General features: G+C 40.3%; 1 protein-coding gene across 3 annotated transcripts in view; it reads left to right on the top strand.

Moving 5' to 3' along the window:
• Positions 1 to 17,492, top strand: part of Pcca (propionyl-CoA carboxylase subunit alpha) — a 304,568-nt gene that overhangs the window by 88,060 nt on the left and 199,016 nt on the right. For all 3 annotated transcript variants that reach the window (XM_032917891.1, XM_032917890.1, XM_032917889.1), the window contains 2 exons: positions 403 to 439; positions 13,141 to 13,219. In XM_032917891.1, the coding sequence (XP_032773782.1) occupies positions 403 to 439; positions 13,141 to 13,219 (116 nt within the window). The remainder of the gene's footprint in view (positions 1 to 402; positions 440 to 13,140; positions 13,220 to 17,492) is intronic.

Below are 17,492 nucleotides of genomic sequence, written 5' to 3'. Positions count from 1 at the left end.
ACTCCCCCTGCTGACAGAATCTAGGAAAACACAGAGTGTAAATAGACAAGGGGGCTGCAGACAAGCTTTAATGATCTGATTTACGATTCAGTATTGATTGTAAACATCTAAATTCTGCCATTAAATTCCGGCAACTGCATGGAATCATTGGCAATTCTGGTCATGTTTCCTGCCAGGTCATTTCAAACTGCTTTGAGTTTCTTAATATAATAACGACGAAGGAGAGTTTACATTCCACTTATGGTATTAATTTTACATTTCTCTGAATGAAAAGAGTTAGAAGGTTGTAAAATTGAACATTAAATGAATCAGAGGAGACAGTAGTGCAATATATGACTGCCCTAAAGACATTGTGCAGTGCCTCATGGGATTAATGTTGAGTCTCATTTCCTGCCTTTACAGGATGCAGATGAAGCCGTCAGAATTGCAAGGGAAATTGGTAAGTCCTTAAATTAACTTTGGTAGTGTTTCTGTGTCTTTCAGCAGATACGGTTGAGCAAACATGTAATAAGTATAATTCCCAAAGAGCAAATAATATTTTAATAGTTTTCAGGTTCTGATTACTAGTGTCTCTAGAAGAATTCATCACTTGAATTACCATATTCTGTTATTGAAGTAGGATTTGCAGTCATTTGATCTCAGTTTAGTTCTTTTATAAGATGAATTCACTAGCTAATTAAAACAAGTACTTGTCCAGAGAGTCCTGAGGATTGGACGCAGTTTGTACTTGTGTGTGAGCGCTTGACTGTGGTCTGTAGCAGTGTGAAGGGCACAGTTTGTACTTGTATGTGAGCGCTTGACTGTGGTCTGTGGCAGTGCGAAGGGCACAGCACACAGGATGCAGATGAAGGTGCTCTTGACACGCTTGTCCAAGTCCTTACCTTTTCCTAAAGTGTAAAATAAAATAACCTTGCTGGGAGAGATGCAGCAGAAAGTGGGAGGTGAGAATTGGATATGCTAAACAAGTGAAAAGGAAACTGAGGAAAATTTTAAGGCCGTTGTGTATTAAGTTTCAAGTATATTCCTCTTGTTCATGAATGTAATTGTGTTTGCAGTGTCTACTGCATTGAGAAAGTAGGAAAGAGAGCAAAGCTTTGAAGCCTATAATTGTGAGTCGGATCAGTGCATGCGCACATCTGACGGGAAGCTGTGGCTCACTGGGCAAGGGCATCAGACAACACCTCTGTCAGGTTTACAGCAGCACCTTAAATCAGTCTGTGCTGCTAGTCCATATTGTTTCAGGAAGCCGTATACTAATTTTAGTAGTCCTGTTTTCACAGTGTGGTTTGTTACTTAGAATGTTTGTCTATGGAGGGGAGAGCATTTGATTTGGCAAAGTTTATGTAGTCCAAAGTGATCGTGGGTGTTGATATATTCTTGCAAATGAGACAAGCTAGCATAGAGCGCTTCAGTCTGCTGTTCTCCCTGAGCTATCAGCTGCCTATGCAGAATGTTCTTCTGTATTGGAAAGGGCATTTGGCTTCTTGGGCAGTGCTTCTGTTGGGTATGGCTATTTATTTTGGTTTTGGTCATTTTAGTTATATTAAGTGTTCTTTGTTGTTTATTTGTTGTAAAAAACTGCCTTGGATACAAGACCAGTATACATAAGATAATATTTTACCCATTGAGAACATCTGTATTAATTGCTTCCTCAGGGTTGCCAACATCTTTAGAAGCTTTTCAATACTAATTTCAGAATAAGACTTAGTAGGCTGCGTGATGCTGCTGTCTGTGGGTTAAATCATTCATCCCCTTATTCCACACAAAGCACTCAGTGGCTTCTGAAACTGTCCCAAAGTGGCTTAACTTTATTAATACACTTTTAAATTCAAACTGGACTGTTTTTAGTCATAGCTTAGATAGTGCCACCTATCCAGTCATCTATGATATTTCGTAATAAATAATATGTAATATTATTATGGTCATGTTTGGAGGGATTTTGGAAAGCAGAAAGGGCTAGAGTATACTCTAGGATCATGTGCTTATGACATGCTGTGATTGCACATCTTACACTTTCTTTGGTGACACAGAATTCAAGTCTGTGTGTGCACATGTGTGAGCCCTTTGGTGATGTTTCAGTCTGTGTGTGCACACATGTGAGCCCTTTGGTAATGGATCAGGTTTTTCCTACTTCTTCCCCCCCCCCATTTTTATTAAATTGGGTATTTCTTATTTACATTTCAAATGTTATTCCCTTTCCCAGTTTCCTGTCCATCAGCCCCCTAACCCCTCCCCCTCTCCTTCTATAAGGGTGTTCTCCTCCCCATTCAACCCCCCTTACCGCGCCCTCTCAATTCCCTACACTGGGGGTCCAACCTTGGCAGGACCAAGGGCTTCCTCTTCCACTGGTTCCCCAACAAGGCTATTCTCTGCTACCTATGCAGTTGGAGCACAGGGTCAGTCCATGTATAGACTTTGATTAGTGATTTAGTCCCTGGAAGCTCTGGTTGGTTGGCAATATTGTTCTTATGGGGTTGCAAGCCCCTTGAGCTCTTTCAGTCCTCTCTATAATTCCTCCAATGGGAGTCCTGTTCTCAGTTCAGTGGTTTGCTGCTAGCATTCACCTCTGTATTTGCTGTATTCTGGCTGTGTCTCTCAGGAGAGATCTATATCCGGTTCCTGTCAGCATGCACTTCTGAGCGTCATCAATCTTATCTAGTTTGGTGACTGTATATATATGGGCCACATGTGGGGCAGACTTCAAATGGGCTTTCCTTCAGTCTCTGCTCTAAACTTTGCCTCCTTATCCCCTCCTATGGATATTTTTGTTCCCCTTTTAAAGAAGGAGTGAAGCATCCTCACTTTGGTCATCCTTCTTGAGCTTCCTGTGGTCTGTGGATTGTATCGGGTGATTTGAGCATTTGGGCTAATATCCACTTATCAGTGAGTACATACCCTGTGTGTTTTTCTGTGATTGGGTTACCTCACTCAGGATGATATTTTCTAGTTCATTCCATTTGCCTATGAATTTCATAAAGTCATTGTTTTTGATAGCTGAGTAATATTCCATTGTGTAGATGTACCACATTTTCTGTATCCATTCCTCTGTTGAAGGGCATCTGGGTTCTTTCCAGCTTCTGGCTATTACGAATAAGGCTGCTATGAACATAGTGGAGCACGTGTCTTTGTTATATGTTGGGGCATCTTTTGGGTATATGCCCAAGAGAGGTATAGCTGGGTCATCAGGTAGTTCAATGTCCAATTTTCTGAGGAACCTCCAGACTGATTTCCAGAGTGGTTGTACCAGTTTTCAGTCCCACCAACAATGGAGGAGTGTTCCTCTTTCTCCACATCCTTTCCTACTCTTATTGAGATATCTCACATTTATATCATGATTTGGATGGCCATTGCAAGTTTACTTAAGTGGATGTTGAGTCCATGGGAAAATATATTCCCATGTGTGAGCAACAGAATTATAAACATATATTTGAACCTGTTTTATTTATTTTTTGTTTGTTTTGTTTTGTCTTGTCAGTTTCTGGCTTTTCTTGTGTGATTTATGTTCATATTTCTGTTTTTTTTTTCCCCCTCTTCTGTGTTGCTGGGGAATCATGGTCTGGCCCTCATATGGCCAGGCCTCCAGGCGGCCACAGAGCCGCGCCCTCCGCTCTGTGCACAGGCTGTTGCCTTCGACCTCTTTTCTGTGCTGTTTCGTAAAAACAAAAGCGTTATGTGCTCTTCCACTCTCAAGTTTGTGTTTCTTTTCTGGGGGCATATGTCTATACTGCCAGAGCCGGACAGTAATTGTCGGACACGGTTGTGTTTTTTACGTAACTGTAGCTTCTAGTTTAGAATACTTTTTCCATGTGCCATCTACTTTAGAAATGCTATTTTTTTAATTATTGAAAAATTTCTTATAGTTACAATTCAGATTTCATACACGGGTGTGTCCTTGATGATCCCCACCCCTTCCTTCTATGTCTTCTAATTCTTCCCTTTCCCTCTCCTTGTGAAGTACACGTCTGCAGTTGTGGCTATTACGTAGAAGCTTGCTGCTGTCCTGAGCAGACTGGAAGGAAGAGAAGCCATAAAATTTGAAGTGAAATGAAACATGGTAAAGAAGTTTTACAAGGCATTAGGGATTTCCCAGAATCCCTCCAGATCACACAGAAACCTCCTGTGAAAACCTCTTCTCACTGCGCTGCCTTCCAGATGCATTACGAAGTCACTTTTCTGTGACGTCTACTCAGTTTTCTCTGCCAAAGTAGTAGTGTTCTGTATTGGTTTATTGTACTTTATAATATATTTCGGTTATATCTTCATATGCACAGTATTGATTAGCTCTTACTTAAACTAAGCATACTTAGTATAATTAACACTTGTTAGCAAATGGATACATTAAAGGTTATATTTAATATTACATAGTATTAAATATACTCACCACATATATTTTAACGATATTAATAAAATGATTTTATTAAAAATGTAAATATAGGGTTGGGGATTTAGCTCAGTGGTAGAGTGCTTGCCTAGCAAGTGCAAGGCCCAGGGTTCGGTCCCCAGCTCCGAAAAAAAGAAAAAAATGTAAATATATAAATGCACAATAATTTATTTTTGTACATTTAAGGCAAACTGAGGAAAGACAAAAATATACTTTCTTCACTAATGTTTTTATTTTCATTTTTCTATTTGGAGAAACTCATTCTTTTTTAAGGACACAGTTGTAGTAGAAATGTGGCTAATGCATCATTGGATTGTGACAATATTGATTTGTGTATGCTGAACCACCCTCACATTCTTGGACTGAATCCAACCTGGTCCTGGTATATAGTCTTAACCTGTTCTTGAATTTGGTTTGCAAGAATTTTTTTGAGAAATTTTGCCTGTACGTTCGTTGAAAAATGGTCCTTTAGTTTTCTTTTCTTTCTTTCTGGTGTATGTGTCTGTGCATGCGTCTTTCCTGGTCCAGTTTAGGTATCAGGGTAAGCTAAAGGTTTGACAGATTTGTCAGTGAATCCATCTAGATTCTACTGGGAGGCTCCTTTTTTAAATCATCATTTTAATTCCCTGGATTGTTACAAATCTTTTAAAGTTATTTTTACAGGTCATATGTGTTTGCAACTTACTTCTTTTACACTTCCCAGGCTTTTGGAATATAAGTTCTTGTTGGGGAAAAGAGGGAGGGAAAGGAGGAGAGGGAGGAGAGACAGGATCTCACTGTGTTCATTTCTAATTAATTTGTGTTTTCTCTCCCTTTTTTTGTTCATTTGGCTATGAATTTGTTAATCTTATTTATTTTTTAAATACCAACTCTCTTTGATTTATTCTATGTATTCTTTAGTCTCCATTCTATTAATCTCACCCTGATCTTTATTGATTGTGACTTTTGCTTTGGGTTTTGGATTCTTGTTTTTCTAGTTCCTTGAGATATGTCATTAGGCTATTTGATATTTTTTCTAAAAATTTAATCCAAACTCTCACCTGCAAACTCAAGAGGAGATTTTTGGGACTTCCTTAGCTGTATTTGAAAGGTTCTGCTAAGTTGTGTTTTCATTTACTTCTTAGAATTTTGAACATGTCTTCCAGATTTCTGGTGATTCAAGGGTTAATTGCTCTCTCTTCATGTGCTTTTGTCATTTCTGTAGATTTTTTCACTACTAGTTTCTAGTTTCTAGTGTTATCACACTGATCTTATAAGATGGAAAAGATGATTGTAAGATGGTTAAAATTGATTTGTTGCTGACAATATAGCCTATTTAGACAAGATTCTATGGGCTGCAGAGAATAATGTATATTGAATGAAGTAGTCTGTATTCATCTGTTTAGTTCATTTGATCTATGATGTGGTTTAAATCTGAGTTTTCTTTGTTGACTTTTTATTTTGATGACCTAGAGGTGACAGTGAGGTCACCTCAGCAAATCCTATTGTACAAGTACCTGTCCAGTGTTGGTGTTTGGCAGTGCTTTCTCGGGACGTTAGGAGCCCATCTTTGGTGCCTGTGCATTTGCGTTGCAGATCTTGATGCACTGCCTCCTTTGTTGGTGTGTAGTGGCCTCTTTATTTACGTCTAGCTAGTTCTGGTTGGAAGTCTACGTTATCAGGTATCAAGAGCAGCTGTGCCACCTTGCTTTGGTTTCTGCACATCAACGATAGAGTTCTTTCTATTTGTTGACTCATAGTCTTTGGGGGAGCCTTTAGCAATAAAGTATGTTTCTTGGAAACAACAGAAAGCTGGATCTAGTTATCTAGTTGGCCAGTCTGCGTCTTCTTAATGGTGAGGTGAGGCCATTTATATTTAAAGTTTAACTGAGAGGAATCAACTAATTCCTGTGATTTTGTTGATTGAGTGGATTGTTGTTCTTTACTTTCTCTTCACAGTGTGTAAGGGCTTTGCTTGCTTCCTGGGTTGGTAATGAATTCTTTATAGCTTTCCTTTGCTTAGCTTTTCCTTTCAGGAAGCTTATTCTGCCCTGTGCGCTTGTGGCTGAGAACTTTGTATAGTATTTTAAGCATCTTCAGGTAGCGTTGGCCTAATGGTCTTGAATTGCTTCAGCTTATGCTGGTCTTGAAAAGTCCTGATTCTCCACCAGGTTTAAACATAGCATGGCTGGATAATAGCCATCTTGGTTGGCAGTTATTTACCTTCAAGACCTAATTTTATAGTCTCATATTTTTATGACATTGAATGTTACTGCTGAGAGAGCTAATGATATTTTGTGTTTTTGCCTTTGTAGGTGAACTGACATTTGCCCTTTGAAACTTTTAATATTGTTTTACTCTTTTATATTTTGGCATCTGTATATGATACATTGTAGAAAGGTTCTTTCCTTGTGTCCATTTGGAGAAGGAAATGGCTATTGCATTTGAATGTCAGTAGTGTCTCCCTCTGTAGCTCTGGCTGGCCTGTAATTCACCATGTAGACCAGGCTAGCCTTGAGCTCACAGAGATTTGCCTATTTCTGCCTACTAGTACTGAGTTAAAGGTTTCTTCCACCATGACCAGCTGAATGCCATTTTTTTTCCTGCTGTTGTCTCATGCTTTTAGTGTTTATCGTGGCCCCCTCTTTATCCTGTGAATGTTTATGTTCTTATGCTATCTCGTCATTCTTGGACCAGGATGGATGTGTTCACTTATTTTATCTTATTGATATTTGAATGTAGCACTGTAAGTTTCACCTTCTATTCCTAGTATTTTTCTTCTGCTTAGATTAGTTTGTTGGTAATAGTGTACACTGTCCCCCTTTTAAAATTTGTTCAATTAAAATTTCCAACATTTCTCATGCTTTTGTTTTTGAAAAAAAATTTAGTTTCCCTGCTGATTTTTTTCTTCAATGTTACTGAGTTAAAAACAAAACAAACAAAATAACAACAACAACAAACTTCTTTCTTAGTTAGCTTTTTATTGCTGTGAAGATATACCTTGACCATGGAAACTCTTATAAAGGGAAACTTTTTAGCCCTGGCTGTCCTGGAACTTGCTCTGTAGACCACGCTGGCCTCGAACTCACAGAAATCCATCTACCTCTGTCTTCCAAGTACGGGGATTAAAGGCATGTGCTAGCACTGCCTGGCTAAAGGAAAACATTTAATTGTCTGTCTTATAGTTTCAGAGGTATAGTCCACTTGTGGCAGTTCATGGTGGGAAGCTTGAAGCACACAGGCAGACCTGGTATAGAGGTGGCTGGCAATTCTACATCTGTGTTTTCAGGCATCAGGAAGAGAGAGCCACTGGACCTGGCTGGACTTCTGAAACCTCACAGCCTACTTAGTAATACATTTCCTCCAAGAAGGTCAAACCTACTCCAGCACAAGGCCACACCTCCTAATTCTTTCAAGTCACATGCCTTCCTGTGAGCCTATGGGGCCATTTCATTCAAACTACCACAACTGTTGATGTCATTATCTGTTTTTGCTGACTCTTCCCTCTGTGTTGCTGCCTTTCTAGATCCTTATTTAGTTCATTTGCTTGTTTTTAATCCTCTGTTGCATCACTGACCAGTTTTACAAGATAACTTTTGAGACCTCCATCTGTCGTTGTGCCTGTTCCAGTGTCTTTGAGTTCGGGAGTCTGGCCTGTCATATGTCTTGTTTTCTCATGCTTCCTTCATTTCTGTGCTGTGCTTTGCATATTAGCTCTTCGGCTCACTGTTCAGGTTTGGGGAGAAAGCTCTTTGAGCAGCCTGTTCTTTTCCGTTTTGTTCTTGCCTCCCAAGACAAAGTCTATCTGTGTATCTCTGAGTGTGGACCAGGCTGGCCTCTAAATGCTCTACGTGGTGGGCGATGTTTGCTTCGGTTCCCTGATGCTGAGATTACAGGGATGTGCCCCACACGTGTAGAACAGACCACTCTTTTTTTTTTTTTCTTTTAAAATTCTTCTTTTTTCACATATTATATTCTGACTGCAGTTTCCTCCCCTTCTACTCCCCCTGAACTATTGAAGGCTCAATTCTTAGTTTACTTTTTCTGAAGTAGTGTTTCCCATGTCTGTTCATGAGCTGCGCATCTGATACAAGTCTTGTTTTTCTTCTTAGCATTGTACAACTTCTTACTGCTCTTTGCCTGGTATCTCTTCATTTCCTTCATGGAAATTCAAATAAGCTTTCTCTATTGTTCTCTTGGGATAAATCCCACTTTTCTTATTCTGACTCTGGCCTCCATTGGCTTACCTTGAGGCAGCCTTTAGACTGCCTTCTTACCTACAGTTCAAGTCATGGTTATAAAAGTGGATTCATTGTAGTGCTGTGTACAGTAGGGCCTGGGTAGTCTAGCCATGGCTATCTGGTTGACGCTGGAGAAGCAGAGGACACTGAGTGAAGGCCTGGTGCTCCCTGGAGAGTGCCTGGTTTAATTCCATCCTGGACATTCAAGCTGGAACCTGTTGGCAGTGGAGGACATCAGCAGCCACACTCATGCAGGATGAGGAAGTAAAGGCAGGCAGCCTCCATTCTTCCAGGATCTCTAGGTTCTCATTGGTATATGCTCCCCACTTTGAGATCAGGTATCCTCCCTCCCAGTTCTTCCCAGAGGTATATTTCTAAGCTGCTTCTAAATCCTGCCAAGCTGGCAGTCAAGACCAAGTATTACAACGACCAAGTCACAGTCTTTAAAAATGTCACAAAGGACAGGATTTCCCCCCCAAACAAAAATAAACCGACTCTTTCCTTAAAAAAAAAAAAAAAAAAAAAAAAAAAAAGGGCAGATTACTATTTTACATTAAACAAGCAAAAAACAATCTGTAAAGTGCAGTGTGTGACACTGATTTCTCTGTAATTCTAACGCAAGACTCCCCAGGGGGTCTCCTTCCTGTCTGATCTTTCTCTTAAGGCTTTTGTTTTCTTGTCTGAGCTGGTTGTCCATTGTCAGGCTCTTTTCTGTCCATCTAGAGAGCTCTTCTCCTGCAGTATCTTTTATTTTATTTTCTCTTTGAACCTTTCTTTAGGAAACAAAGACCTTTGTAGGTTTCCCAACTGTTTTAAAAAGATAACTTTCCTGCCCATCAGCCTTACTTTTCTGGGCAAGATTATTGATTAGCACTACTAAATTTGGAACTGGACATTTCCCAAGAAATATATTGCTTTTGTCTTTTTACTTTCCCTTCTCCATTAGTTGATATATTCTATCAAAATGTAGTTCAAGAAACTAAATCTAAAATCTATGTAATTTTAAAATGAATTATGAATACCTTATCCTTTAGGTATTTTTATCAGCTTTTAAGTTACCTGATTATTACTCTCCTCCCTGCTCCTCCAGCGTTGGGCGGCATTTGCTGGGAGAGTCTGGTTATTTATCATGTCTTATGCAGGTAAATATCGTATGATCAGTTAGGTGTGGTTAGCACCCACAACTAAATGGGGAAGCTTTGAAGCTTCCAGGATCTTTATCTTCTGTATCCAAAACATGGTGTCTTGAATTGTAGAACAAGCTGAAGCCTTTGTCTTTGTCTTCTGTGACTGGTCACACCCGAATCAGAGCTGTATGCACTCGGGCTTCTACAGAGTCCTTACAAGCAAAGTTCCAGTTGCTACAGCTCATGCACTGGAGAGCAGCTGAAGTAATCACGGAAAGCATTGGTAGATGACTTCTTCATACAGAATTCTGTCAGGGTTCGTTCTTCTTCAGTGAATTTGCCTAGGCCCCACTCTTAGCTTTTAAGTTAATTTAAAATATGAATTCTTTAGAGAAGCCATTTCAAGCAAAGAGTAAAACTGGCCCCTCTGAGGGACATACCCCAGTTGTTATCATATCACAAGAGCACATGTGTACTTGAGTGCATATGGCTCACGAGTAGAAACTATGTAGTTTGGTTTTGTAAGTGTTCATTTATCCATAATGAAGGGATATAAGGACCAGACACTGTGCTGCACTTGGTATGTTAGGGAGCTCCCATGTGGCCGTGGAGCACACGGTCAGCCCCAGATGATCCAATGAGACAGCCAAAAAGGTGACGAGAAACTAGAGCAGCATGGAGGCCTGAGTCTAAGCTGTCTTTTTACTGGACACAGTGTCCCATGTGGGATTCCAGACCCAGGATGATGGACAGCCTGAGGTGGCCTGAGCTGTATAGGGAATTCTAAGCCAGCGTGTCTCAGGAAACAAACAAACAAACAAACATTAAAGAGTGTCATTGTGTTTGTGAATTGCTTATGTCTGTGTATTTCAATAATGTAAAATTACAAGTGACCTCTTAGTATCAGAAGGCAGATTGACTCCTTTTAAAGCCTTAGATGCTTTGTATTTGTTGTGATCAGGAAGGTAGTTCTGTTTCAACTGAAAATATAAATTTAAACACATGCATTACAGACAAAAGCTAAACCCAGGAGCGAATGCTTTAGAGGACTAGAAAATAAGAGATTGTGGAGGTTGTGTATGTTGAGTAGGTAACAGAGTTGGCAGTGACCATCAATCTTGTTGGTAACTCCTAATTTTTTCAACTAACACGGACTTTCACTAAATCTTTAGTTTTCTTTCCACTTCCAGTTACAGGTACTGCATAACTTAATGTACTTAGAGTGACAGGACACTTTATTTATGTATGTGCTTGTGTGAGTTTATGTGTGCCAATGTGTCCAAGAGCCCTCTGAGTCTAGAAGAGGGCATCAGATTCCCTGACCTGGAGTTACAGATGCTTGTGAGTATTCTAATGTGGCATCAGGACCGAAGCCCAGGTCCTTTGCAAGAGAAACACACTCTCTTAGATGCTGAGACAGCTCTCCTGTTCTCTCCCCGGCTTTTCATGTTCAGCTTTTTACATTCTTATCGGACTCTGGATGTTCTAGGTTGCAAGTATGCATAGATCTAACAAGAGAGGTATTTTAGATAAGGATACGTTCTTCATCAATGGCTGCATAGTTGAGGATTCATAGTGTATATATGGCTGAGAAGACTGAAGATTTCCTAGTCTTAGGAACCTAAAATGGAGGAGGGATGGGAGGGGAAACTCCCCTCCCCCAGCTTCCCTCTGGAATGCATGAATAAGTACGGGTGGGACTGGCAAGGATGCTCTTCTGTGGAGGGGTGGTGCTAGGTCGTTTATCTATACAAAGAGTGCAAGTTGTAGGTGGGTGTTTGCAGACATGGCAGTTGTACATCACATTTCTTCTTCAAAGTAGACACATGCATACACACATATGCATACATATACACAGACACATTTTACTGATTTCAACATGCACACTCATGGTGGCTGCAGCACTGAATGAGACTAATGTTGGCCTTGGTGCTTGCTTACTGCAAGAGTGAACACTGCACATGATCCTAGGTGGGGTCTGGCATGCAAACATGCAAAATCCTCTCCAATCCTTTCCATGCTGTGTCTCTACTTCCACTGAATTGCGCTCACACCTAAAATGCACCCCCCTCCACTGGACTGACCCTTTCTGTCACATTGGCTCTAATTTCCCTTGTTTCCACCTTTCTTTGGTCTTTTGCTCTTTTGAATTCCAAGGATGGAATTAATTAGATCCTTTGCTTTTTCTTCTTGGATTAGAAGTCCCCCAGAATAAGAATGCATTTAGTTTTCTTCTTACCACACTTGTGTTTATTTCAAAGTGCTGCCGTATATAAGCATAGCAAACATATTTTAATAGACTTAATTATGAAATACTGAAGAAGCCAGTATAGTTTTAACTAAACCAATGGCGGCGATCTGTATGTTAGGGTCAAAGGTTTGTGACATTTGGTCACTTTGTTTCTTTTTCCTAGAGTTGAATGCTGTTGTAGAATCACAGACTGGGAAGGACACGGTAGGGCTTACTGAGTGCTTCTTTTCGAAGCAAAGACAATAACAGATGCAATTACTTGTAATACTATTTCCACTGAGTTTCCAGAGAGCCTTTAAGGAAGGAGACTTACTTTCCTTTTCCTTTTTTGGTTTATCTTTATTTTTATTCTGAGATAGATTTGATTATGTAGCTCTGCCTGTCCTGGAACTGACTAGGGTGACCAGGCTGAACCTGAGTTCACAGACCCCCTCCCTCTTCCTCCCGAGTGCTGGGATCAAGGCGTGTACCACTATGCCTCGCTGAGGCTGACTTCTCTGGCACACCTGATGGGAGGGATCATAGAATGATAAAATGGTGGCTTTATCTCTTCTCATGATACTGTAATTGAAAATGGCCTTTTTCTGGGTACTGACTCGGTACCTTCTCAACAGGCTATTGAGTGTATAGAGAAGGCCAGTGGCTTCTCTGATGTGTGAGAGGACTCTGCTCTTTGGGAAATAACCATACTTTCTTCCCCCAGTCTTGCTGATAAACACTGCAAGCATTCTCGTCATCTTTCATGTGAAAATACCCAGAGTTCCCGCAAATGAAAGAGAAATTGATGTGTAGTGAATGCAGTGGCAGTTTTCAGAATCACAAAAGTGTGTGTGCACATGTGCATGCTATGTAAGCTCCTTTTCAAAATCATTGGCTGGTTTATATGTTTCTGATTTTGGAATTGTCTGTCAGATATTCTTTTAAGCGTTTATTTTATTACTTGGGAAGTATATTTATTGATACAAATGCTCTATTATTTTAAAACATTTATTCATTTAGATATATAAGGTCATTACATTGGTTGTATTTCTGTAACTCTAAAGAAAGGAAGTTTTAAATAAATTATTGTCATCAGTGTTACAGAACATGTGGTCAGTTGTCATGTTCATACATCCACATGATCAAAGTCTGAGCGTCTGTCTCATTCTTCCCTGCTGTTAGGCTACCCTGTGATGATCAAGGCCTCAGCAGGCGGTGGTGGGAAAGGCATGCGCATCGCTTGGGATGACGAAGAGACCAGGTGAGAGGCTGCCTGACATACACTTTTGATGAAAATTGCAGTTTCCAGAGTTTTATTAAACTGACAGGTAAACAGATACTCAGTGCATAATGGAGTAATTACAGTGACCATCTAATCTTTACTTTTTGGATGGGAGAGAAATTGATACTATGCAGAAATATTCCTTCTGTATATTTTGAAGATAATTACCCTACCACAGGAAGATTATTTAAAAACAAAATTTAATTTTACATTGGTAAAGAGTTTTTTTTATACTGTATTTTTAAGAAATTATAATGGTTCTGCTTTCTATGCAGAATTACTAACATCTGGCCGTATAATTTACAGTGTGGTGTCTAAGGATTTGAAGCAAGTTTATTTACTCTCAGTGGATAATTACTTTGATAAGTTTTAGTGTGTAGGATATCGTTTTCCTTCTGAGTTTGAAATCACTGTATGTCTTTTCATATGTAATACATTCTATTATTAGGAAAACTTACTATTGTTTTGTTTTGTTTTTAAATAATTTCAGAAGTCAAAGTAATGTGTGCTTTAATGAAGTGTTGACTTCCAAATGCACGGTGGTGGAATCGCTTCGTGCATCCTCCCCAGCAGCTGCAGTTTCCCCATCCCTAGCTTATTGAGCCATGTGCTTGGAAGTGTTTGATAAGTCGTTCGCTAAGGAGTTCCTGGAGGACCACAGGTCTCCAGCGGCTCAGAGATCACAGCTGGGGCAATAAGCTCTGGTGCAGAACTCCCTTTTCATAAACAGCACTCATTGTCTGTCAGGCAGGGTGGGTTGTTGAGCCTGTCCTGAGCTTTGCCTTTGAACCCTTCCTGTTGGGCTCCCAGACTTCTTTACCAGGACCATTGCCGTTCTTGGGCAACTATCTTCTTGTCATTCTTATAGAGGTAAATAACTTTTCAGAAATCTAAAGTATTGTGACATGGTAGTGAGAAAAGAGACTGCCTAATGCAGCCAAATCTGAAACCAAGGAGAGGCTAGAGTCTGGTTCAGCCACGGATGTGCTTCCCTGTGCAAGCTCGAGGCTCTGTGTTGAGATCCCAGCACCTACGGTAAAGCAAAGCAGAGCAGAGCAGAGCAGAGCAGAGCAAAACCAAACCTCAGAAAAGCCAAAATAGTTACAGCAACAAAACAGATCTAGTATTTCAGGCCTGGAGTTGTAGAGACAGAGGCAGGAGAATCTTTGGTGTTTGTGGGTCCTGCCAGTCTATACAAATCAGCAAACTCCAGGCTTTATGAGGGGCACTGTTTAAAAAAAAGATGGAGAGCAACAGCAGAGGTAGACGTGTGTGTGTGTGTGCGTGTGCGTGTGTGTGTGTTCACCTGTGTGTGTGTGTGTATATGAGAGAGAGAGAGAGAGAGAGAGAGAGAGAGAGAGCATGTAGGTTTAGATTTTTAAAATTTATTTTTAATAAGCGGTTTTAAAGTTTTAATATCCTTTCCAGTCCACCACCCACCAGAGGAGTTGAAAGGAAAGGTTAATAGAGTAAAGGAGGATGTGGACCTGTTTAGAAATAGTTTTTTGGAGCAAATCTAATCCGTATTGCCAGGCTATTATTAGTTTAGTTTATACATTTAGTTTATGCTAGTTTAGTAATGGCAGCTCAGTCTGCTCATAGACACTATTTAAGAATCAGTAACCTGAGTCTGGGAAACACCATTTATGAACTGATTATAGCAAATCTTGCAAACACCATTTACAGATCAGTAAGCAGTAACTGCAGGTCTCCTAAACACCATTTACGAATTAGTAACGGCAGGTCTTTCTAGAAGAAACTGCAAGGTTCTGCCAATTGGCATGAGTCCCTAGAAGTGGCAAGAAGCCACTGGAACACCACCAGAAGATTTTTGGTATGTTTTCTCTATGAAGTCATGACAAACAGTGACCAACAAAGAGTGGTAAGGCATACCAAATGTGCTGTCAGCGACGACTAGCGATAACAAAGCCCAGCGATGACCAGTGAAGAATGGCAAGGCGTACCAATACCATCCAGCATTGTCTCCTGTCTGTTGGGCTATATTTATGTCCTTTTAAACATCATGTTTTCTCTAGCATCTGCTCTAGCAAAACATCACATGTTCTTTTTCTGAGCTGCCAAAAAAACACCACCACGTGTCTGCTCTTAGCAAACTATCCTTCCACATCACATATCTGCTTCAGCAAAAACAACCTCTTATAAAACAGTTTTCAGAAAAACATCACATGACATAACTAAGTCTTCAAAAAACCAGAAATGTCTACCTCAAGAGAAAGAGAGAAAGAGAGAAGGAGGGAGGGACAGAGAGAGCAAGAATAACAAAGAAATTATAGACTTGGCTATACAAGAAATTTTGTCATCTCTGGAAATGGGGGATTAAATTGACATAATTGCTACTTTATCATTACTGTTGCCTTCACAGTCTCTCTTTACTCAGAAGAGACTTGTTCTTCAGGTGGTCGGTTCTGCTCGCTCTTCCTTTCCTGTTTCTAACTTGCTCTGTTTAGTCTCCTGGACAGAGAGGTCTGTATTTCTTAGTCAGACAGTCATGCAGTGCAGTGGAATTCAAACCTCAGAGTTAGCTTCTAACATGAGGAAGGAGGTAAAAATCCCCTGCAGAGGAGGTCTCCATGAAGACTTTATAGGAAGTGGAGATGAGTCTGCATGAAGACTTTACAGGAAGGCACTGTGTTGGACACTTAGGGGAGGATCTGTAACACCAGTCTGTTAGTTACTTTCTGGTTCTATGATAAAATGCTGTAGCCTAAAATGACTTATCAAAGAAAGTGTATCTTGGCTTCTGATTCCAGAGGGAGGGTCCATATTGATAGCACCCAGCAGAAGTTCATGAATATGAGTGAGTAGAGCAGGCATGTAACCAACTTTATTACCATCACCCTGGAATTTAGTGCTTCCTGCATTGTCACAGATCAAAGTAAAAGTGAATCTGTGGAACTTGCCACAGATACTTGTGGTTAAAAACAAGCCACAGATACTTGTGGTTAAAAACAAACCACAGGTATCTTCTTACTCCATTATGATGATGTGGGTGTTACCAGGCTATGCAAGTGACTCCTTGGAGCCACTGTTGCTTATTATTTTAAAGATTATTTCTTAATTTATATGCATGTGTGTGAGTACGTGTGAGTTTGCGTGTACTGCGTGAGTACAGGAGCTCGTCTAGGCTAGGAAAGTGCACTGGATTCTCTGGAACTGGAGTTGCTGATGATTGTGAGCTGCCTAAGGGGAGTACTGGGAACTAAGCCCAGGTCTCTGCAAGAGCAGTGAGTGCTCTTAACTTCTGTGCTATCTACAGCCTATGGGACTTATTCAATAAAACCACATGTGCTAAATCCTAAACATCTTAAAGAATATTCTGTGTCTAACCTTTCAGTGTATGCAGTCCATATATTTAAAAAAAGTTTTGTTTTGTTTTTTTTTTTTTTTTTTTTTTTTCAAAAATAGCAATCAAACCAAAGTAGGAATGCACACAACCTCTGAACTACACTCCCAGTCCATTCCCTATATCTTTATAAGAAAAAGTCTTACTCAGGATAATACTAGACTCTTGGGGTCAAACGAATCTCCTGCTTTGGCTTTCTGATCAGCTGGGCTTCAGTGCATGTGATCAGTAGTGCCATGCATTTTCTAGAACTAGCAAGTTTGTTTTGACAAGTTCCTGTGCTGCATCATCTACAAAGAACCCATGGCTTAAGGAAGGTTGGAAGGCCTGCGTTGATATAAGGAGCCAAACCATGAATAAATAACAGAAAGTGTAAGCTGGAGAGGGTTGGCAGCAGCAGCAGCAGCAGCAGCAGCAGCAGCAGCAGCAGCAGCAGCAGCAGCAGCAGCAGCAAGGCATCCTGATGGTGGTCTGAGGGTAAAGTGTGAGCCCCATCTGTGGGGGGCACTAGCAGCTGATATCTCATTGGTGCTGGTTATCTTTCTTGACCAAGTGTGAGGTTTGAGAGGATTGCATATGGAAATGTGAGGAGAGAGGAGGAGGAGGGGTCACCTGTTAAGTTAGCCAGATCAGCTGAGTTAACCCTGGTGGTTAGTAGGGTGGCAGGCATCACAACTAGATTCTGTCTCATCCTGTGAATGCTCTTGTGTGCATTCTTTATGATATCAGGAAGACTGGAAAGGTCACAGTAGAGAAATCATGGAACTTCAGCCAATCTTGTCACTATGGTTTTAATTATAAAAATATTGATGATAGGAAACAATATGATGACCTTTGTTATGTATTAGGTTAATTAGCCATCAAGGTTTTGGTGGACTGGGGAGATGG

Source organism: Rattus rattus, chromosome 12 (assembly GCF_011064425.1).
Source record: "Rattus rattus isolate New Zealand chromosome 12, Rrattus_CSIRO_v1, whole genome shotgun sequence".
NCBI classification, from domain to species: domain Eukaryota; kingdom Metazoa; phylum Chordata; class Mammalia; order Rodentia; family Muridae; genus Rattus; species Rattus rattus.
This window is presented reverse-complemented; position numbering and strand designations above follow the sequence as displayed.